The following is a 23,379-nucleotide window of genomic DNA, read 5'->3' on the forward strand; positions in this document are numbered from 1 at the left end:
AAGAAAACATTCAAAACATACTCTTCCAAACCTTCCTATTCTGTGCAGTTTTTGTTCCAAGTCTTTTTGTAAATCTAAGACTTTCCAGGTTACCTTTTAAACAGGAGTGAGGAAGTCCTTGATAGTTTTCGAGCCAGAGAAATCTGACCATGTGGGAGGTAAGGTGAACCATGTGTGTAGGTGCCTTGTATGAAGTCTTCCTTGACATATGCAAGAAGAATCTCATTAACAAATGAGTCAGGCATTTTCACTTCATGATGTTAAGGGCTGTTAAGGGGTCCCAGAACTTGTCTTTTTGAGTTGCTGTATTTTCCAGAAACGCTGGATCCAAAGTGTGCAGGAGGCCCTGAATGTGTCAAAGATGAAGCTCCCCCTAAGCTGACATAATTCGTTGTTGCACCCCAAATTGGACTCCTTGTATGTCCTTGGGAGGCAAGACAGACACCAACCAGTCTCTGCCAGGCTGGGATAATAGCTTGGGTCCTTTGCAGATAAGAATCTCCCATCTTCATATTTTCCCCAGGAAAAAGAACAAGGCTTTTGCCATTATCTTGCCGCTCCTCATGGGGAGTGGTCTTGTCTTTTTTCCAACCTTTGCTGCACCATTCCCCTTCCCATATTATACCCCTTCCTGGTATCCCCTCCTCCCTGGTCCTGCTATTATAAAAATGTAAACTTCTGTAAAGACTGGGAACCTTATAGGTTCCACATGCATGTTCATTTCTCTTGTAATAAACCTGGTTCTCACATAAGTCTTGTGATGTAGTGACTGTTGACAGTATTCATTCAGTTGCTGCCACTACATCACTACATACATACCACACACAGAATACCTTCTTGACTGATATGCAGTGCTCAATACTTACCTATGATGCAAGAGACAGAGTATCACGGAATTTATTTTTGCAGATGACATTCGTTCCCTCGTGGTCCAAGGTGCACTGAGTGTTCTCGCCTTTTACTGTGATCAGTCTTCTGGGCTACAATAGGGCAATGCTCTTCTCCCTTCTCCAGAGTGTTTCTCCTCTCTGAATTCTTTGCTGTCAGTCTGACCTTGATTTCATGCCTTGGCCTTCCATGATCTTTCTTCCCCCTTTCAGGGGCAGCCTACCTGTCCTGCTGAGCTCCATCCTATTGTCGCATTCGTGTCGGTCTCAGGAACTGGCTGAATGCTCTCACGCTGTCAGTACCAAGGGCAGCCTTGTGAAGAAGCAAGCCCTCATCATCTGCTACCTGCCTTCTCCACTCTCCATCACAGACCTGGCCCCTGGGCCAGCCAGTGACCTCATATGGAGCACTTTGCACAGCAAGAGTCCTTGGAATTCTTTCCATTTGATCTTCTTTGCAGCAACATGGACAACCACTAGCCACTCTGAGATCCTGGCAATGACTCTTTCCTCACTGACACAGAAAAGAACTACCTCATGTCACTGAGGGTGAAATAGAAGTGATTAAATGCTGTCTTAGTGAAAAGAGTACATATTCATTAAGTGTTTCTCAGAATGGTTCTTTAAATGATTAAATTAAGCAAATACTGTTCAAGTGCCTGCTATGTAAGAAGCCTTATGCTAGGTGATGAAGAAACATTAAGACCTGGTCCTTGCTTTCATGCAATGAAGCATAACGAGGAAATATGACACAAAGCTAAATAACCACAGTAAAACTGTCTTAAAAATATAAAGCACAGAAGTAAAAGCAGAATATTTTTGTGTGAGGTCTAAGCAATAAAACATCACTGCTGCCTGGGGGGAAGAGGGAAGATTGGAGAAAACTTCCTGGAGAAGGTAGAATAGCAGGGTTTGAAGAGATAAAGAAGATTACTAGGCCTAAAGAAATCAAAGAAAGATGAAAAGGATCCATATGTACAAAAAATATTTATAGCAGCCTTTTTAATGGTAGCAAAGAACCAGAAACAAAGGGGATGCCCATCAATTGCGGAATGGCTGACAAAACTATTATAACAACGTAATAGAATACTACTGTGCCAAAGAAATGATGAAAGGAACAGTTTCTGAGAAACCTGGGAATATTTACATGAACTGATCCAGAAAAAAGAGAGCAGAACAAGAGAGCAATTTAAAGAATAAGCATATTTTAAAAACAAACAACTTTGAAAGACTTAAGAATACAATGATCTGATCAACACAATGACTAGCCACGATTCCAGAGGACTAATGAAGCATGCCATCCATGTCCTACCTGAGAGGTGACAGACTCAGGGTAAAGAACTAACACACATACATACGTTTTTACATGACCAATGTGGGAATCTATTCTGCTTGGCTGTGCACACTTATTAGAAAAGCTCTGCTTTTCTGTTTTTCAGTTGGGGGACCGGTGGTAGAAAGGAGAAAGAATGGATTCTTGTTCATTGAAAAAAATTAATTTAAAAAATATAGGCAAAGAACTCAGTATGTGAGGAGGTAGAAGAAATTCCAGATACTAGAAAATCAAGAGCAAAGACTCAAACGCAGGAAAGTACAGGCTATTGCAAATAATTTTGTTTGGATCTTTGGCATTTGGCAGGTAGTATAGTAAGAAAAAAGACTGAAAAGATGAAATAGTACCAGATAGTTAAGATCTTGAATGCCCAAGTACTTAAAACTTCTCTGCCCTCCGTTGCATCAAATGTAAAATGGGAGGATTGGACTAAGATAACCTCTAAGGTCCGTCTTTAGCTCGACTATGTCCATAATCCTAAGGCTTCAGCGTTTTTTTCCCATTTCTTCCCCCTCAATCACGTTTTCCATCCTATTTTTCCCTGCCCTCCCTGGACCTACTTTCACAACGAAGTCACTGAGTAGCAAAATATACTTTAATTTGGAGGATCTTTACAGTTTCTTTGAGAATTTCTCTACCACTTCATCCTCTGTAATGTATGTTGGCACAAAAGCTACAACTGTCTTTATGGCAATCTTTGCCCATGCTCACCATGAGAGCCACAAGGCACTACGACCAAGCACTCCACGAAAAGATGTTTCTTGTTGTTTTGGAGGCACAGTAAAACCAATGCCATCGACTCCATCATTTGCCTCTCCAAGGACAGCATGAGAACCATCCTTGTATTTAGCTGCAACTTGACAGCTTCTGGTTTCACTTATGATGAGAATGTTAATATGAAAATGGTTCAGTATATTCTTCAGTATATATATTGTCCATGAGCAGAGATCTCACATATAATCCTAATAGTTATTTTTACAGATGGCATAAACACCATGTCACCCAATAACACTAAAAAAAACCATTAAAAGGTCTCAACCTCTATAACCAATGCCATGTGCAATCATGACTTCTGAGAAATGACAGTGATGCCTATCTCCCACCCCTTGGCAGAGAGGTCACTCCATGACTCCCCCACTCAATTAACTCTAGTGGCTCTATTGTCTCTGAGATCAGAAACAAACAGTTCTGCTTCGCTTTGAAAGTCTAGTACAAGTTGGCTCCAATCTGTCCTTCTGGCTTCCCTAGACATTGTTCTCTCTGTTCCTCAAAAGCAACAGTCCACCTCTCGTCTCCATGCCTTTTCGCGGGTCATCACACACGCCCTCCTCGCCTCGGCCTCACAGAGCCCTACTTCCCTTGATGACACAGCTGAAACATTCTTCTTTTACATGAAGCTTTTCCTGACCCCACTCCCCACAAATACTAGTGAGTGCCCTGCTTGATATTTAACCCCTCTGTACATAGCTGTATTTGTTAACTGTATATGGATGCTGCTGAAAAGATTAAGATTGATCCTGTACCATCTTCTTATTGATCCTATTTACAATTCATTGAGCTTTGTTCCTGTAACTACTTAAGGCATGGGTCTTTGTCTCTGAACTTAGTTCAGCTGGCCTGCAATGCCTTAAGGTTAAAAATCCAGCTCTCCTGCTCAAGGAATTTAACTGATCTTTGAGAACACATGTCAAAAGAAAGGGACACGGGCCTGGTATCTTTACTCCACCAAGCTATCTCTGGGCCACTATCTCACACCTGGACTCAAACAAAGAGAACCTCTTAGCCTCATGAGAGAAGGGAGGTCATTGCGAGCCCCCTACCATCAAACTTCCAGCCATCCACGTTGCTTCCTGCACCTCAGCTCTGTAATCAGTCATGCTGCCCTCAATCCTGTCATCTACCATGCTCTGTTCTTTGTCTTCTACTTCCCAAAACCTATACAAAGGGAATTGTTCTTTTGCTTGGAGTCTTTGGCATTAATGGAGGCAAGCCAATGACTTATTTATTGACAGGTAGAATGCTCCTGAAAAGAAATGTTATCTTGCTCAGAGACCTGCCTCAGTTTACTTTTTGCTAAATTTAAACATGATGCTGTACATATTTTATATGTACATATTGTGTTTCCCCATTAGAATGTACGCTTCTTGTGAGAAGGGATTGCTTTGTTCTTCGTACTTATATCCCTAGGGCCTTGCACATAGTAGGCACTTGATAAATACTTGCTGAGTGACTAGAATGAAGTACACACTTTCAGACAGAGCCAATGTGTTGATTTGTTTTGCCTGACCATACTCATTTCTTAAAAGGGAGAAGGTGGGTGGGAGGAACATTGGGAAGTGACAGTGATGTTTAAAAAAAAAAGCATGAATAAAACATGTGAAAAAAAAGAAAAATAAAACCTATATTATCCTTAGCACTCATCACATCTTTTTTCACTACAATCACTATGGCGGTGAGAGGTGCCACAAAGGACTATTTTATATTCTTTGTTTCACAGTTTGCAAAGGCCAAAGAATTAATCATTTTCTAATAGCCAACCTGCCGGCTACTGAATGTCTCTGCGTGTAGGCTGATCTAGGCCCATCACTCAAAGCCTTCTGAACTTGGGTAAAATTTGCCAGAGCTAGGATGCTACTGGGAAGGTCTTTGACAACTGAGGTTCCCCTCCATGCCATAGTGAGTCATCAGAGGGATATTTCCGTAGAGGAATCCTTCTTTACTAATAACACTATCCAAAATTTAAACCAATTTCAAAAATAAATCTTACTCATCTTTCCATCAACAGTAAGAGAAAGATCATTTCATCACAAGCAACTGGTACTGAATTCTTTTAATCCCATACCTCCTATGTCGGAAGGTTCAGACAATTCTTAGCGTCACCTTTAAAAAAAAAATTCTCACTCTCCTAACAGGGTATCAATTTACCCACAACCGCTTTTAATTAAGTCAACCATATCCCTTCTAAGACCACAGCTGGAGAATAAATTGGAATATAAACTCTCTAAGAACCCTACAGGAAAAGGAAGGTACCTGTCTGCAACCAAGCCTCACTGGCTGAGAGACTACAAAGGCCTCCAACATTCAATCCAGTCCTATGGTGTCGCCTGTGATCTCTGGTGACCTAGTTAACTCAGGCTAGCTACATCATTTTTTTTTAAATTCCGTGTTAGATAATGGAAACTTCCCCATAAAATGAAATATTCCTTTCCCCTTCTACTCTAAATAAGCCGCTGAGTAGTCCTCAGGTTTCCCACAATATATATTAATAGCTCCCGCTACTTCAACGGATCCATGACTGCAGAGATGGAATTGCTCTTTCCGACAATGCTCATCATACCCCATGCAGGCCGGCCTAGGCTGGGCAATGCTTGTCCGTATCTATTTCCAGATATCTTGGCAATAATTTTCACCTTTTACAAGTCAGCTTCACAGGCTCACAAACCAAGAGCTAGGAGGTATCTCAAAGTCTAACCCCTTCAATTTTCCAGCCGAGGAAACTCAGGCCCAGAGAGGTCAAGTGTCTTGCTCAATAAGTCAGCTAGAATCAGAGGCAGAATTTGAACCCAGATCCTCTGATTCCTGAACCAGGGTTCTTTCCATAGCACCATTTCTGTTAACACTTCTGGTCCTTAAAATCAGGTACATTCTAGGAAGTAGGTAAGTGATTCCAATCCTCAGGCCCAAACTGCCCAGGAAAAATGTCAAACAGTCACATGCACAGCATTGGGGAAGCCACACAGGGAGACACAATGTTCAGATCAAGTACCATCTCTGCTTTCACACAGCTTACATTAAATACACAAAGAGCTTTGCTGCAGATACATGCTAAGTGAATGAGAGGCACAACAAAGACTTATATGAGGGTCAAGGCAAGTAAACAACAAACAGTGAGGAAGAAAACCACTTGAGCTGGGCTTTAAGAGAGGCTTCCACATATAGGGACTGTGGTAAGCAAAGGCACAGAGGCAGAAAACTGAGGAGGGAGGGGGCAAATCGGCCATGTATGAAGGCCAATAATTATCTATTTTGTCTGGAACATAGAGTACGTAGAGGGGAGCAGTATGAAATAAAGTAGTGGAGAGGGGAGGAAGGCTCCATATCATTAAGAGCCCAGAATGCCAAGCTAAAGTTTCAGGGTATGGGGAAGAGTAGACACATAATTGAGTCTATGCATGAGGAAGAGGAATCAGGCAGGGATACAAAGGATGGCTGCAACAGACCAGGTCTATATAGTGTGATGGCAATGGGAACAGAGAGGAGGGGACAGAAGTCAGAGAAATTGCAAAGGCAAAATGATTAACAGTTTAAGAAAAATCTTCTTGAGAAACTGAGATGATGATACATACAATGTATATAAATGCAGAACTTTAAATTTAACAAAAAAAAGTTCAAAATTCATACCGCTTTTCCTTTGAAATGCAGAGCTGATCAAAATCAGAGGTGTGCTCACTTCCTCTACTGAAGAGGCTCCATGGCCTCCTGTTTCAGACATCCCATGATCTCCACAAAGGACCAATAAATGGGGCAAAGAAGCCTCTCTCTCCTACAATTAAAAGGACAAACTTCTCAACTGTATTACAAGTTGAAGGCTGCTGTAAGCTCTAGAGGCCTTGGTCTGCCTCAGCACTGTAACATACATATAACACTGGGACAGAAGACTAAGGCTCAGGAACTAAAGGAACCCATCTAGTCTAGCTCCTGATGGCCTAACAGCCCTCTGGGATTCCCCATCATCTACAGCCATTTAGAGCTCTCCAACTCTGATCTTCACCAGCCCTGTGGATCTCCTGATTAATAGCTGCTGAAACACTACAGAAGAGTCAAGATTACGAGAAAACACATCCTAGGTGGATCGATGACTCCATAGGAGTAACGGAAGTATTAAGAAATAGGAAAGCAATAACTTATAACATGGGTGTGGGAGTGGAAAAGGCAATACCTCTAAACAGGCATAGAAAAGCAGTCTGAGGGCCACTATGCTTTCATGAAATAGGGAGTGGCCATCTGAGGGGGCTTATCTGTATTGGGTGAAAAGTACTCTCTCATGCATGCAACGCTGTCCTCATCACATCACTGAAAATATCTTTCTTCTCCCCAACCACAACAAATTTATTCCAATAAAATAGTTTGCTGCTTTGATATACAGGGGTTCTAAGTAGATGAACTAAAAAGAGGTTTATGGATTGAACCCCCAAATTCATCTCTAAATGAATCAGTAGTGTGCCCAGAATTCAGACATACTTAAGGTCATGACAAGTTTCCATGTTAATGTAATACAGATGTTTCTAAAAAAGTCTTCAAAATTAAAGCATTTGTGGAAGAAAAACAACCCTTATGACCTCACAGCACTCATAATACATTAGGGAAGTTAGAGGGCAAGATGCTATGCCAAAGAAATAAAAACATAAGTAAACTCAGAAGATTGAAAAGTCTTCATTCATGCCATCCTTTACCAAACGTTTTTTGAACACCTATGATGTACATGGCACAAATTCTCCCTGAAAATACAGTAAGGTTCAGGAATATTAATGTTTACCTAAATGAGTGTATAGATATATATACCTTGGAAGGCAAAATGTGAAAACAGAAATTTCTTATTAGTTCTCTCTCTTAGAAAAAACAAATAGCAACAATAGAAAAAAAAATCTATCGCCACCAGAACAATTATCCCGTCTGCCTCCTCGCCTCCCCAAGTAACTTACCTTGGACAATAATGAAATGTGGATCTTCTTTAGGATGTAATCCATTTCTTTAAGCTTTGGTCCTACCATAGGACTGTGTGGCCCACTTATGTGACCAATGTGATCTAATCCTAGGTAATGAAGTATTAGCATATCCCAGTCTTCCCTTTTTAATACATTATCCAAATGCCTTGTAATATTATCATCAACCTTTAGAAGGAAGGGAAAAAAATACCTTTAGAAGCTCATCTAATTTTCTTTTCTTTTTCCCCAGTGGGTGAAAATGAAATAATGGGCTGAATTATACTGCCAAAGCAGGCTTTTCTCTTCTAGTACAGTAAAACAACACTATTGTAATATCAGGCCAAAAGAATGATAGACTTTCAACCCTTTGTAGTTTTTACGTTTCACGTGACATGATTTGCTCATGAAAGTCAAGAATAACACCAGTCTTATCAACTACAATAATTCCCGGTGATGCTATAGGACTATGAATCAGGGAGAGCTATGATTGCCAAAAAAAAAAAAATCAAAATTGTGAATGACCCAAAGGGCAACAGAGAAACCCAAGAGTGGACCTAAATAAGCAAGCTGTACATAGCTCACTATTGGCAATGGCTCACATATAAGAAGTTATATAAAAAATATTAAGGATAAGCATGACCAGAAAAGAAAGTGAGTGGGTCATATAGTGAGACCAGAGGATGGACAGGCTGAGTCCTGCACTGTATCTGTGGGTTAAAGATCTAAATCACAGTCACTCATGACCTGTGGAACCTTGGGCCAGTCACACCCTAGTTCTGGGCATCGTTTGTCAATGAGGGAGTTAGACCAGATGACCTCTAAGATCCCTTCTAGCTCTCAATTTATTTTTCCAAAACCAAGAGAAACAGCTCCAGTGAATTTAGCAGATTTTGTTATGTTGTGTCTATGGATAAGAACTGCACTGATAAGAAGACACAGTCGCAACCTGAACCAGGAGAAGATGTAACCCTATCAAAAAGACCACGGCTCCTTCAAGGCAGTAAATGCCAAAAGAGATCTCCTGCGATATAAGAGTGAATGAAAATGGAGAGCTTTAAGTGAAAGCAAAACCATCTTTGCAATGAAGTTTTTTCCTCCCATATCAATGCAATGATTTGTATTAATAGCACCAACAACTTTATTAGAAGAGGAATTACAGCCAAAATAGGCAGTTTGTTTTGGGCAAATGCGACTTGAAATCAGGAACATCTGAGTTTGAACTCTGAGCAAGTCATTCAGCCTCAGTTTCCTCATCTGGAAAATGGGGACTTGCAAGGATCAAATGAAATAACACATATAAAGTGCTCTGTAAATCTTAACGTATTATACAAATATTATTATAACTATCATTATTATTATTTCATAGGATACGAGGCAAAGAATAATTAGGTCCCATACTGTCACTTACACAGGGGGGAGGGAACAATGATTTATTGTTGTTGTTGATGATGATAAAACAATAACACTAGCTAGCACTTACATAGCACCTACCATGCACCAGGCACTGTGCTAAGAACTTTACAAATACGATCTCATCTGATCCTCACAACCAGCCCTAGGAGGAAGGTGATATTGCTATCCCAATTTTACAGATGAGGAAACTAAGGCAGATAGAGGTTAAGTGTCTTGCCCAGGTCACACAGTCGGTAAGTGTCTGAGGCTGTCCAAGGACCAATCTAGCTAATGCAGAGGCTCACCTATAGGAAAATGTCTATTAAGTTGTCAAGATCTTGAGATCTGCCTAAGTGGAAGGCGTATTCACACTGAAGAAATCAGGGGTCCTTAACAGGCTGAAGTATAATAACTTGCTTTATAAAATCACTCACCTCCCTAAAATCTGACACGAAAAAGGAGGTTGTTCCATCATACTCTACAAAATGCTTTGGGAATAACTTAATCCACGTATCATCTCCATAAAAGATGACTCTTTTCCCAGCTGCTTTTGCCTGCCCAATGAGGTTGTCTTCCAGCAACACGGGAGAATTAAAGTTCATAACAGCATCAATAAAGCCAGGGATGCTTCCTGTCATGAGAGCCTGTGTAGGAAGAAACACCAAAAATTAGCCCACAAAACCATGGACTCTCAGAGACAGATAGTAACATTTACAGACAGATTAAGGTTCAGCCAGGCTTTCTTCCCAACCGCCCTGGGAGACAGATGGGAAAGTATCATTCTCATTGTACAGATGAAGAAAACGAAGCCCCGGGAGGTTTAAGTGACTCATGATCTTTATAATACATCATACTGTTTCCCAAGAGAAAAAAGATTATCTAGTCCAGGGGTAGGGACCTGCAGCCTCAAGGCCACATGTGGCCTTCTAGGTTCTTGGCTGTGGCCTTTTGATGGAGTCCAAGTTTCACAGAACAAAACCTTTTATTAAGGGGATTTCTTCTGTGAAGTTTGGATTCAAAGGGCTACATCTGAGGACCTAAAGGACCACACGTGGCCTTGAGGCCGCAGGTTTCCCACCCATGATCTAGTCCGACCCTCTCCCTTTACAAACAGGTGAAGTAAGTTTCAGAGTGGTAACATGATTTGCCAAAAGTCCTACAGCTAAGTCATGGTGAGCGGGAAATGGAACCCTGGACTGACACTGCATACTCTTCTACTTTACTGTGCAGGGACCCAAGGACAGCAAAACTTGAGCCAAGAGGCCTTAAATGCCAGCCAGACTAACTAGTGCAGACTTTATCATGTGGGCAACAGTTCTCCATCAAAGATTTATAAGCAACAAAGTGACATGGTATGGAATCAGTTTTAAAAGATTAATAAGAGTGGCATAAGGATAAGAACTGGAGATTAAGGGCTGCCCACTTGGGCTCCTGCAGTGTGGACAGGCTTCACATTTCATCCAACGCATTGCTAGAAAACAGTGTACTGGAGAAGTGGGAGACCAGTGGTACAGAAAGCTGCATGGGCTGTCAGACCCAACTCTCGCCAGTTTGCTGAAGTTAAAAAAAAATTTGTTACAGGGGAAGCCTCAAGGGGAGGGTTGGGGTTGGCAGAAAGTGAAGTATTTAAAAACAAATAGGACCTCTTTGTGATACAAATCTAGTAGTGGTATTGCTGGATCAAAGGGCAGCATGCACAGCTTTATAGCCCTTTGGACACTGTTCCAAATTGCTCTTCTGGATGGTGGGATCAGTTCACAACTCCACCAAAAATGCTCTATTTTTCCACATCCCCTCCAACATTTATCATTTTCCTTTTCTGCCATTAGCCAATCTGAAGGGTGTGAGGTGGTAGGTACCTCAGAGCTGTTTTAATTTGCATTTCTCTAATCAACAGTGATTTAGAATATTTTATATGCTCTGATTTCTTTGTCTGGAAACTGCCTGTTCATATCCTTTGACCATTTTATCAATTGGAGAATGACTTTTCTTCTTATAAATGACCCAGCTCTCTATACATTTGAGAAATGAAGCTTTATCAGAGATATTTACTATAAAAATTTCCCCCATTTTTCTGCTTTCCTTCAATTTTAGTAGCATTGGTTTTGTTACTATTTTCACTTTTTTTTCTAGTTTTCTTGCAAAAAATGACTAATATAAAAATGCTTTACATGATTGCACATGTACAACTTATATTGGACTGCTTACTGTCTCAGACAGAAGGGAGGGAGGAATAGAATTTGGAACTCAAAACTTTAAAGACAAATGAATGTTAAAAACTCTTTTTACATGCAACTGGGAAAATATATTATTTTAAAAAATAAAATATTTTTAAAGGCATCAATAAAAGGTGTTTTTTTTTAAACACCTATCATCTCCAAAAGACTTATAATGGAAAATGCTATTCACATCCAGAGAAAGAACTATGGAGTCTGAATGCAGATACTATTTGCTCTCCTCTTCTTTTGTTGTTTTGTTCTGTTTCTTCTTTCTTGTGGTTCCTCCCATTAGTTCTAATTCTTCTTTACATCATGACTAATGGGAAAATATGCTTAATATGAATGTATAAGTAGAACCTACATCAGATCGCATACCATCTTGGGGAGGGGGGAGTGGAGAAAAGGGGAGAAAATTTAAAACTCAAAATCTTATGGAAGTGAATGTTGAAAACTAAAAATAAATTGATCAAAAACACAAACAACACACACACACACACACACACACACACACACACACACCATAAAACAGATAATTTTAGAGTGGGCCCTATTTTTTCCCGAGAAATAACATTAAACTAGGAGCTGTGTTCTTAACCCAGTACTTGAGCAAGGCCTAATCATATCATTCTGTTGCTCAAGAACTACTACTGGTTCCTTACTGATGACCCAGCCCTCTAGTCCTTCCATGACAAGGTGATGCTATCTTTTCTTCGCATTCAGCATAGTACTCTCAATCATGCACTCAACAACCTACACTAAGTTTTCTTAAACCGGTCTCCATGAACTTGTTTTTTACGTAAGTTGATAGCTATATTTCAATATATATGCTTCCTCTGTAATACTATGTCTTTTATTTTATGCATTTAAAAACATGATTCTAAGAAGGGCTTCTAGGCTTCCCCAGCCCAAGGGTTCTATGGAGTCAAAAATGTTAAGAACTCTCTCCTGCTCTAGATAAAATGTTCTATTCTCTGGTCCACCTCTCCGTCTTTACTAATGGCATTCACTATGCTTATACACTAACCCAACATCCTCCCCTCACCACCTTATCTGATGAATTTCTACCCATCATTTAAATCTCCACTTAAAAGCCATTTCCCTCAGGAAGTCCTTCCTGATTTCCCCTAAATAATGACCTTATCACCCCAGGCTTCACTCAAGCACTTAGTTTTGAGCCTCTTCAACACACTTATAATGCACTGTTATACAGCATAACCCTGTGTATATATCTGCTCCTCCGACTAGAATATAATCTCTCTGAAAACAAGGAAATACATTCATCCAAACTTTCTCTCTTGCAGAGCTGAACACATCACTCTAACTACAGAAAACATTTAAACATTTGTTTGTTGTGCTAAATTGAAGGATTGAGAATCACACAAATTATTAAAAAGTCATAAAAACAAATCACCACTACAAAATTCTAAAATTGTGTAAAATATTTTTTAATGCTCCAAGTCACTGTTATAGACTATTAGGAAGGAGAGGAACCTTGGAAACCATCTAGTCTGACCATCGCATTCTACTGTACATATAAAAAAACTGAGAAGAATGGAGGCAATTCACTGTTGAAAGTCACACACTTAGCACTAGCGGCAAAGGGAACTAGAATCCGGATCTTCTAACATCTAATCCAATGTCATTTCTACTACACCACACTGGCTCCCTTCAAGAGTCCTACAAAATAGGATTAAGTACACTGCTGATAGCAAATTATACTCAGGCCTCCAAGATACTCTCAAAGCATATGCATAGTACACAACATAATGGTCAGAAATTTGACCTAAAAACATGCTAGAGTAAAATCAACATTGAACATTTAAATTATTTTGCTTGCCTTTTTCATCCCAACGAATTTGAGGAGGTGATATAGAAGGCCTATACTTCTTTTAAAACGCTGTCCAGGGAAGTCTTGCTATCTCTCACTCACAATAAATCCCTTGTAGCAACCAAAGGGATTCAAAATGATCCAACTGATTATTTTTTTTTTTGGCGAGGCAATGGGGTGAAGTGACTTGTCCAGGGTCACACAGTTAAGTGTCAAATGTCTGAGGCCAGATTTGAACTCAGGTCTTCCTGAATCCAGGGCCAGCACTCTATCCACTCTATCCATCTAGCTGCCCCATGATCATTTTTTTAAAAAAACAACAAAACCTGTTAATATCCAAAGACATCCTAAAAGAATCCATATACAAGTGCTTTGAAAACTGCAAAGTTACATACAGGGTGTCCCAAAAGTCTTAGCATAGTTTTAAGTTGTAATAGCTACACAAATGTTAAAAGGCTATAAGGGCTTAGAGAGCAACAGTGCCTATAGTCTGATCCTGCTGTTTATACATGACCACTACTTCCATATTTGTAAAATTCAGTTTGGACCAGATGGCCTCTATGGTCTAACAGGCAATGACGGGGTTTCCCTTTCTTCTTGGCCTCCATAATATCCACCTTCTCAATTACTCAATCAACCAAGTAGCACTGGTTAATAAGCACTTACTATGTACCAGGAACTGTGCTAAATGCTGGTGAGACAAAGACAAAAGCCAGACAGTCTCTGATCTCAAGAAATACACCCTATAACAGAGGGGACTACACCAACATACACAGGTACATCCAAGATGCAAACCAATCAGAGAAAAGACCACATTAGAAGAGAAGGCACCGCAGCGAGGAAGACGGGGAAAGGTCTCCTATCGAAGGTGGCACTTGAGCCCACAGAGTAAGTTTAATGCCTTCGCCACCAAAGGCAGAATGGTGAAGTAGCCAAAGCACTGGATGTGGAGTCCAAGGACCTGAGTTCAATTCTGGCTCTGTCAATTACTACCTGTGTGAAGTTGGACAGGTCACTTGCCCTCTCTGGGACCCAGTTTCCTCATCTGTAAAATAAGGGGAATGAACCAGATGACCTCTGAGGTCTCTCCTGTATCTAAATCTATGGTCCTACATAGCCCTTACCCAATCGGTACCACTCCATCTCTTCAGCCTTTTCTCACATTACTACACTTCCTCCATATCCTCTACAAACCAAGCAAACTAGAGCTATTTACCATCTCCCTTACATTCCCCACAATTTCCAAATTTGGCACCTTTGCTAACCCTGCCTATTGAATTCCTCACCAATTCTAAGATCCAATAGGAAGGAGAAGAGCATCATCCTACGCAGCAGAGAAGACTGGTCCCATTAAAGATGAGAACACTCAGTACAACGTGGACCACAAGGGAACGAACACCACTACATCGTCTGCCAAAGGTGTCTGGATTCTCGAATCAGTCAGACGGAAAGCACCGACATAACTAATAATACACCCACCCATTACGTGGGACTAAATGGTGGCAACAACTAAACAGATGCAAGGTGAGAAATGCCCAGCCGATGATGGAATTCTCCCTGCACATGCCAAGGAGGGAATCGCACAAGGCCCCTACAGATAGGTTCACATTTTACCTTTCATGTGGTCAGAGCCCTCTGACGTGGGACGTACCAAGAACTGTCTCACTCCTGTTTAAAACGTGACCTGAAAAGTCTCAAATAAACAAAAAAGGCATGGACAAAAGGTGCACAGGAAAAATGGCGATGTTCTGATCGATACCAGTGGAACTGGCACCCACCCAAGTGCAAGGATAACAGGAATGAGGGAAGCAGCAGTCTGGGAGAAAGGGTAAAGGTACTTAGTAGTAGTAGGGCACAGCGAATGCTGTGTATGTAAAACTGAATTTTTAAAAGAAGTCTCAGAGAGAAGAGATAGCGGTCAAGCAGGAACATACACATGAACATACATCCACAGCCAAATGACACTCGTTCTCAACATTCTGTTCCAAAGGTCCTAGCACAATATTTTCCTCTCTAGGTTCTAGTTAACATGCATGTAAAGCATTCTGCAAACCTTAAAGCTCTATGTAAATGCCAGCTAGTATCATCATTATTATTATTAACCCATTAAAGACCTTGAAGACTGCTCTATGATGATGAGGATGCCTGTTATTAAAACTGCATATGCCTAGAGTTCCCAGCCATATAGCCTCAACTCTTCATAAGGGGACCACTGAAAACTTAACCAGGGTAGCTTTTGGGTAAGGGCTCCCCATACAGGGCTACAGTGAGTAAAAGGGACCAGGACCCTAGTAGTTTGTGTTAGTCAAATCAAGTAAATATTCGGCTTATCATAACTGAAGTTAGGATCAGAAATGTACGTAACATTGTTCAGTCATGTCCAACTCTTCGTGACCCCATCTGGGGTTTTCTTGGCATAGATACTGGAGTGGTTTGCCATTTCCCTCTCTAGCTCTTTTTACAGATGAGAAAATTGAGGCAAACATGGCTAAGTGACTTGCCCAGAGTCACATAGCTAGTAAGTGTTTGAGGCTGGATTTGAACTCAGAAAGATGAGTCTTCCTGGTTCCCAGCCCAGGGCTCTATCCACTGTGCCACCTAGCTGCCCTCTACATAATGCAGATTTTATTTTTATGCTTGTATAAGGATACTACCTCATTTATGCCCTCTCTACTTTACTTTGTTTCCTCCTAAAAATTCCTTTTGGAAAATTCCAGTCTTGTCTCACTTGGACTAAAAGGAAAGAGTTTCCTTTCCTATACCCCCAGCCTTTTGTCAGTGCCCTGCTAGTATCCAGGTGCGGTGCAGTCAATGGTACCACATACATCTGCTTAAGTACCAGCAAGAAAGTGATCAAGTCAAGGAAAAATAAATACGGAACTCAGGAGATAAAGGGTCAAAGATAATTATGGATTTTCATCTCTTCCTGCTTAGCTTAAATTAAATTAATCATTCGTAAAGAGCTTAGCATAGTACCTATACACAATAGGCACTATGTAAATGATAGCTGTTATTATCATCTCTTTAAGTTGTCTTTGTCTCACCTTAATTTTAAGGCTTGGGGTGGGGGCGAAAGTAGCACTTTCTTATAAAAGGATGGAGAGCCTGCAAAAGACTACTAGTTTATCCCCCATGTTTCTATTTCCTAACTAACTACTCACTCTACTGAATCTTTCTTTTTAAAATCACAACCACCTCCTTATGGTAAGAAGTGAAAAACTGTGCCCAGCTGGACACCTTCTACAGCTCGCTGCTGCTTTTCACCCAGCTGACCAGCCTCTCACATGGAATGTTCCCTCCTCCCAAGGCTTCACCGAAGAGCCACTCTGGTTATCTTTCTAACTACTCCTATTGCTGGCACTGTTGTAGGGCTTCTTGGAAAACATTCATCTACCACAACCCCCTACTTTTAAAGATGAAGAAATGGAGGTACTAAGAGGCTAAGTGCTTATCCAAAGGCTGAAAACATTCCAATCGAGCAAGAAACTTTATTAAGCAGAGCTGGGATTCTGCATCATCTTTGAATCTAAATCTCTGGCTTTTCCCACTAACCGCACTGCCCTTTCTCCTCCTTCTCTATCCTCTCTATCAGCAAGGTCTTCATGTCTATAACTTCCAAATCTACCTCTCCAGACCTAGGCTCCCTGTTGAGCTCAAATCTCATCTCCAGCTGCCTACAGTCACCTCCATGTCTCAACCACACTTCAAACTCAGCATGGCCCAAACAGAGCTTATTTTCTTGCCCCGAAACGTGGCCCTCCTTCTGGCTTTACTGTTTCTATTCTGTGGCTCCATCAGGCACCATCTCCCAAACCTAAAACCTTGGTGTGACTCTTCCCTCCAGCTCACCCTTCACAGACTACCACAACTTCTCCACCCATTCCTTTATCCCTGTTCCTAGGGCCATTCTGATGGGGTGCTTGGGCCCCAGCCCTAAGATCATGTCTCTGGAAGCCCCAAATTCCTTAGTAGACCCGTATCATGCAAGAAAAACTTCCCTTGCTGCAGAACACATTCTCTTATCAGAACAGACACAGGGATGCCTGGCCCAAGGATTTTCATCCCTGGCTGGCCCAAGGACTCTTCCTCGAGTCAGATCTCCAGGGTCCATGCCTCTGACAACTCCCTCAATGTCTGGTATCAACAAAGTTATCTCTGTAAAACTCCTTACATTTTCCCACCCATAGTTCCCAAAGACACCTGGACCCCTTGCATCACCTAATTAGCATCCCTGGCATTCCTTTCCCATGCCCCTTTTTCCATATAGGTCCCAGCACCAACCTCCGTATCTACGAGGTTCCCTAAGGACCCTTGCCAGTTTTTGCTAAGGCATTATAATAAACTTTTCTGCCACCTGACTAAGAGAAGGCTTGAGTGTGTGAATTCATTCCAGGCAACTCCCCATAACACATTTCCCCCTTCCCTGCTAGCATGCCCTCTACTCTTACTTTGATGCCATACTAAATTTTATTTCAGGAACATCCTCCTCCTCTTCTGCTGAATTCTTACCTCCTTTAAACTCAAACAAAATACTACCTCCTTCAATAACGATCATCTCTAATCCTCAATGAGTCACTAACACATTGTTTACACATTTCCAATGCACTTACACAGAATGTCCCAGAAATCTTCATGCCTTTTTAAGCTATTAAAATTTAGGAAGAAAGAGGACAAAGTGCCAGGACGAAGACTTTCGGGACGCTGTAGTCTGTCTCACTGGTATCTGTTCTTATGTCCTTATCCCCTACTAGAGTTCAGGGACCACATCTCAGTTACACCTGGTATCTGCCCTGGTACCTACCACAGTGCTCTCTACGTCCAAACTTTAGATGAAGAAACAAAAGAACTTCTTCTAGTTTGGGCTCTTCCATGAAGTGGTTCCATGGTCACTTTATCTGTCCAGAGTGCATTCCCTCAGATGTTAAAATAACATCTGGACAAAGCCTCCTCCAAGATCCCTTTTGGTTCTACAGTTCTATGACTCTTTAAACTTCTGGTCTACAATGATTAAACACAATTACATACAGGTGTGGAAAACCAGAAGGGAAATCTTGCTGAATGCTAAAGCTACAGCTCCTTCCAAAGTACCTTTCCTGGGGATTCATCATGCAAGTACTGACTTTCATTGCTAAAAGAAGGCGTAACACCAACTTCCTGACCATGTTATTGGGGAACATTTCCAGACTATTTCCTGCATTACTACTAAGCCCTAAATTAATATATACAGAGTGGGAAGGAATAAAGGTAGTAAGTGTGAATTCTAAGAACCGGAATACACAAAGCCACTCTGAACCACCAAGGCAGTTAAACTATGAGGTCATAAAACACCATATCAAACTGTTTACCTTGATTCGAGGCAGAGTGACAGTGGGTGGCTTTGCTTCTGCTATAAAACTATGGCTGAATCCTTTTTCTACAAGATATGTTGTATAAGGCATGAATTGCACACCCTTTGATCCAAACACAAAATCACCTCTCAAGCCGTCCACCAGCATTATAACAACTTTTCTGAAGCGAGGAGGTGGAAGCTGGGTCCAGTTGGAACTCATTCCTACAAAAGCATTTAAAAAGGGGAAAAGAAAAGAATTTGAATTCCTTTGACACAAAACTGTTAAACATTTAACATTAAAAATACACTAAGGTATAAAATGATGGGATATTTACTAAACACTACTGTAATAATATATATCATAAATTACATATTTTATATATAATTACATATTATATGTTTGAATCAAAACTGGTTCCAAAGTCTCTAATCCAATATTGTGTTACATATATCCAACAGAACCTTGCTATAAATATGATCTGCTACTGAACTTTATACTGCCTATGAACACCTTCCATACCTTTTCCTTCTCTCTTTTCCAGACAGCAATAACCTCTCTATACCTTCTAATGGCAAGAAATGAAATGCAGGTAATCAAAATATTCAATATAAGAATATTTAATGTATAGTTTACATTAACCAATCAATAAAGATTATTTTTAAGTGCCTACTATGTGTCAGGCAATGTGATAGGCCTTGATGATTCAAAAACAAAAATCCAGCAGGCCTTTAATTTAAGGAGCTTATATTGCAGTGGGGTAACATGTACACATATAAGCACATACAATATAAATTCAATAATATTACTTAGGGGAAAGAGGTGGAAAGGGTCAAATCAAGCCAACAAGCATTTATTAAGCTCCTACTATGTGCCAGGTACTGTGATAAGCACTAGAGAAACAAAGTAAGTTTAAAAAAAAGTCTGGAAAGGTTCTAAGTAAAAGGTAGTGTTTGAGCTGAAGTTCGAAGGAAAATCCCAGGTGAAGAAAAGAAATCATTCCAGACATGAAGGACAGACATAAAGAAACATACTGGAAGAGTAAATCAAACCAATATAACTCACAACCATGGGGAGAGGAAATAAAAGAGTGTATATAGCAAGCAAAAAATTCCAGTAAGGAGAAAGGAATGTGTGACCTCTGGGAATGACAAAAGGCGGCTTTCCTAGGAAAAGCAAAAAGTGAAAGTCTCCATTTATGTCTGTGCTGGATCTTTTCCTACTGGAGGAACAAGCAGAAGGTGGTGTTAAAGGGGACCAAGAGGAAGAAGGATACATAAGAGATGGAAGAAATGGTCATGGTCTATCCAAATAAACACAAAGATTAGTATAAGTCAAGAAAAAAGCTACGGAATTATTCTAAGACTGTATCATTTCAAATTAATAACTACTGGGAAAGTCGGCACCCTCTCACACCAATCCTGTATAATTTCTAAAGTTTAAAAAAAACCAAACAACTGTACGGACTCTCAAGAGGACTGCCTACCTATTTGCTCAGGGACATGATAGAGGAGGAAAAAATGAGTTTGGGAAAGAGCCTAGTCAGAAATAACAGCCAGTTGTAGCTAATAAGGAACAAGAAAGTCAGACCCCATGGACCACAGCAAAAAAGAAAGAAGATATCAGTGGAGCTGTGCTTTGATTGAATAATTCCACCTGGGGATTTCTACTATCAAAAAGGTACCATACTAACATATATGGTGTTAGGCTGTCAAAAGTATTGATGATGAGGTTAACCCAAAATCAATACTGGCACGGGGAGGAGAGTAATTCTGGGAACTGGTTAGTATGTAGTGGAGGATGGATGGATGTCTGGGAGAAGCTCAAAAGAAGTGGGAAGTCATTCTGCCTGATTCTCAAGGTTAAATGAGCTACAGCAAGCCATGAAAGAGGACACTTAAGGTAACGATAGGAAACATTGCAGGTGGGCTGGGGGAGATCAAGAGAACTGGGAGATGAGGAGAGGGTATGGAAGGTATTCAGTCTCCTTGAGCAGTGGTGTAAAAATCAAATAGAAATGGGGCCCACTAATCCTGACATAAGGATCCCTGCAGGCTGCAAAAGGACTTAGTTTTAAAATGTAATATCTGTATTTTGTTGTATTTTTATTTCTTCTGTCAAATATCTCCCAATTACATTTTAAGCTAGTTCAGGTCTCTGCAGTCCACCTCTGCTCTGGAAGCAGTTGGATAATCCTGAGCAATCATTTTCAATTTACAGCCATACACAAGGCTAAGGAACGCCAAAAATAGTAATGATTACTCACATTCGTATAGTACTTTGGAGTTCGCAAAGTATTTTTCACATCTACTTAACAGTAGAATATTAGCCCCATAAGAAAACTGAAGCTCAGAGTGGTTAAGTATATCAACAGTTAAAGTGATTAAAGACTCAGACCCGTCTTCTGAATCTAAGATCAGGATTCTCCACTTACGATATCTCTGAATCAGAAATTAAAGGTAAAACAGGTGCATGCATTTTTTATTTGCATCACTCACCACACTGAATGTTACTGTGGATTAGATGGCTGTGAAAACTTGGGGGGGGGCAGGGCTCTTTGAGAGAGTTAGGGGAGAAGTGTTTGGATAATCACTCAGCTCTGCAAGCCAAGGAGCAGTAAATATATACAGCAATATCGCACTGTTTTATATGCTCTAAGATCTAGAAAACTCTGGGTAACTCAGAAGCATCCCCCATAAAATGGACAATCTTCTCCCACATTAGTGGAAGATGTTTTGAAAGAAGCTATTTTGATACCCAGGCCCAGCCAGGAAGAAAAGTCCAAAAGCAAAAGACTCTTCTCTCCCCTCTCCCCACCCCATGGAACATCTGTTACACACATTTACATGGAAGGACAGTAAGAGAGTATATGTCCGACATATGTTAACGGGGAAGAGTGGGAAATGTTTATGTACCTTCAGATGCCATTCAAGGATTCTAAAGTGATTAAAAAAATACAAAACAAAAAAAACTCTGCACTCAGTGCCATTTTTCCAGGGGTCAGTAATATCCCAGTAAATCTGAGTGACCAGGCTCTAAAACAAGTCATTTTCAGTGTTGAAGTATCATCCTTCTAAGAATCTATACATTCATATCTGGAGTGAGAGGAATGGCTCTCAAACCACTGAGGCTCACTATCCAAATTATTTCAGACATATGCTCTATTATGCAATGATGGAATGGAAAAAAATTAACCAGTACAGTAGTATGCAAAGGCCTTTCTCCCCATTGTGGGTGGGGTTTTAGGGAAATGTTGTTAAAATCCAGGACCCAGGGGAACTAGTTTTACAAGCCCTAGAAAGAAGGCTGTGGAAATTACAAATCAGGGTTCTGTGCCTCAGAACCACGGAGGGCAGGGAATCCTGCACTGAGAGCTCACCATAGTAGCATACTTTCAGTACTATCACTGGGCTGCTTTCACAGGCTCCCAAATCACTGTTGGACTCTCGGTGATTACTTATGTCTGTCATAGTTGTAAAATGTGCCTACATAACAACTTTATTTCCCCTAGTGTCAACTTTGTGCAACTTTAACTTAAATCCAATTCACACACAAGTCAAGACATCACCTTTATGACGTACCTAGTCCTCGTTTTATTCAAAATGGGAGGAAACGTCTAAGGTCCTGTCTCTTTGCAGCCTTTAAATGATCCCAATTGCTATACATAACATGAACTAAAAATTCACCATTATAAACCCATAGGGTACAAGGAAGTTGGAAACACAATGCCTTGCACGCAGTAGGGCTTTAATAAATTTTCATTAGTTGAACCGAAGGAACCACAAGGCTTGGACTGGTGAGGGCACAAACCGAAGGCATCTCTATAGAGGCCAAAGCAGTCAGATGCTGGATCTTTCTGGAGGAATCTCAAGGTTGAGGCAGGGAAGGTGTGAGCCGAGGGCAAAGACCCAAAAAGGGCAGAAGAGCCCAGAGGTCCTGTTCACGTGTGAGTTGATTTGTCAGACTGAGGCGAGGCCCCTCCACCCCCCATCCAGGGAGAGAGCCCTTACCTGGAGGGCAAAGAACGGAACTTGGGGCAGGGAGGACCCCCTACTTCTTACCTGAAGTGTATGGGGAGAGCACAAGACGGAGGGGAGAGGGAGGAGTACGAAGGAGAGGGTCCTGGGAAGGGAAGGGTACGAAGGTGAGTTGGAAGTGTATGGGGGGGGCACCAGAGGGAGGCCCCGGAACCGAGGAAGGGGAGGCTCGGCCTCCGTACCTGCCGCGGGCTCCGGCGCAGGGGGCAGGGGCTGGACCCGGAACGCAGAGCGCACCGACACGGGGAAGAAACCCCGGAGAAAGACAGCGACCCCGAGCACCTCAATCACCACGCAGCAGGCGGCGAAGGCTCCGGAGCCCAGCCGCATGGCGGCTCGTGTGCCGCGGGCCCCACAGACCCCCAGGCAGAGTTCGAGCCCGGCCCCGACCAGGGCCTGCGGCCAGCACCTGAGGACGCCAATACGACATAGTGAGCATGCGTGCTTGCACCGGCCCGTGCGTGAGCGGGTTCCCGGGGATCCCTGTGATTGGTGTTCGGCTGACGCGGGGCGGAGCTTTGGAATCCTACCGGAAGTAACTTCGCCAGTACTTCCGCCTAGTGGGTTTCAAATTTGTCTTGGGGTTTGAGGCTGTCTTTGTAGTGTGATGCTAGTTTACGTATTGTCGTCATAGAACCCGGCACAGGCCCC

At 41.4% G+C, this 23,379-nt stretch overlaps 1 protein-coding gene across 1 annotated transcript in view; it reads right to left on the minus strand.

Moving 5' to 3' along the window:
• Window positions 1-23,145, minus strand: part of PIGG (phosphatidylinositol glycan anchor biosynthesis class G (EMM blood group)) — an 87,758-nt gene extending 64,613 nt beyond the window's left edge. Inside the window, 5 exon segments of the mRNA XM_021005436.2 lie at window positions 6,622-6,763; window positions 7,923-8,111; window positions 9,752-9,961; window positions 18,710-18,915; window positions 22,911-23,145. Of these exon segments, the coding sequence (XP_020861095.1) occupies window positions 6,622-6,763; window positions 7,923-8,111; window positions 9,752-9,961; window positions 18,710-18,915; window positions 22,911-23,058 (895 nt within the window). The 5' untranslated portion in view covers window positions 23,059-23,145.
• Window positions 23,146-23,379: the final 234 nt, after the last annotated feature.

The sequence above is a fragment of the Phascolarctos cinereus genome, unplaced genomic scaffold (genome assembly GCF_003287225.1).
Source record: "Phascolarctos cinereus isolate Bilbo 61053 unplaced genomic scaffold, phaCin_HiC Scaffold_9;HRSCAF=440, whole genome shotgun sequence".
NCBI lineage: Eukaryota > Metazoa > Chordata > Mammalia > Diprotodontia > Phascolarctidae > Phascolarctos > Phascolarctos cinereus.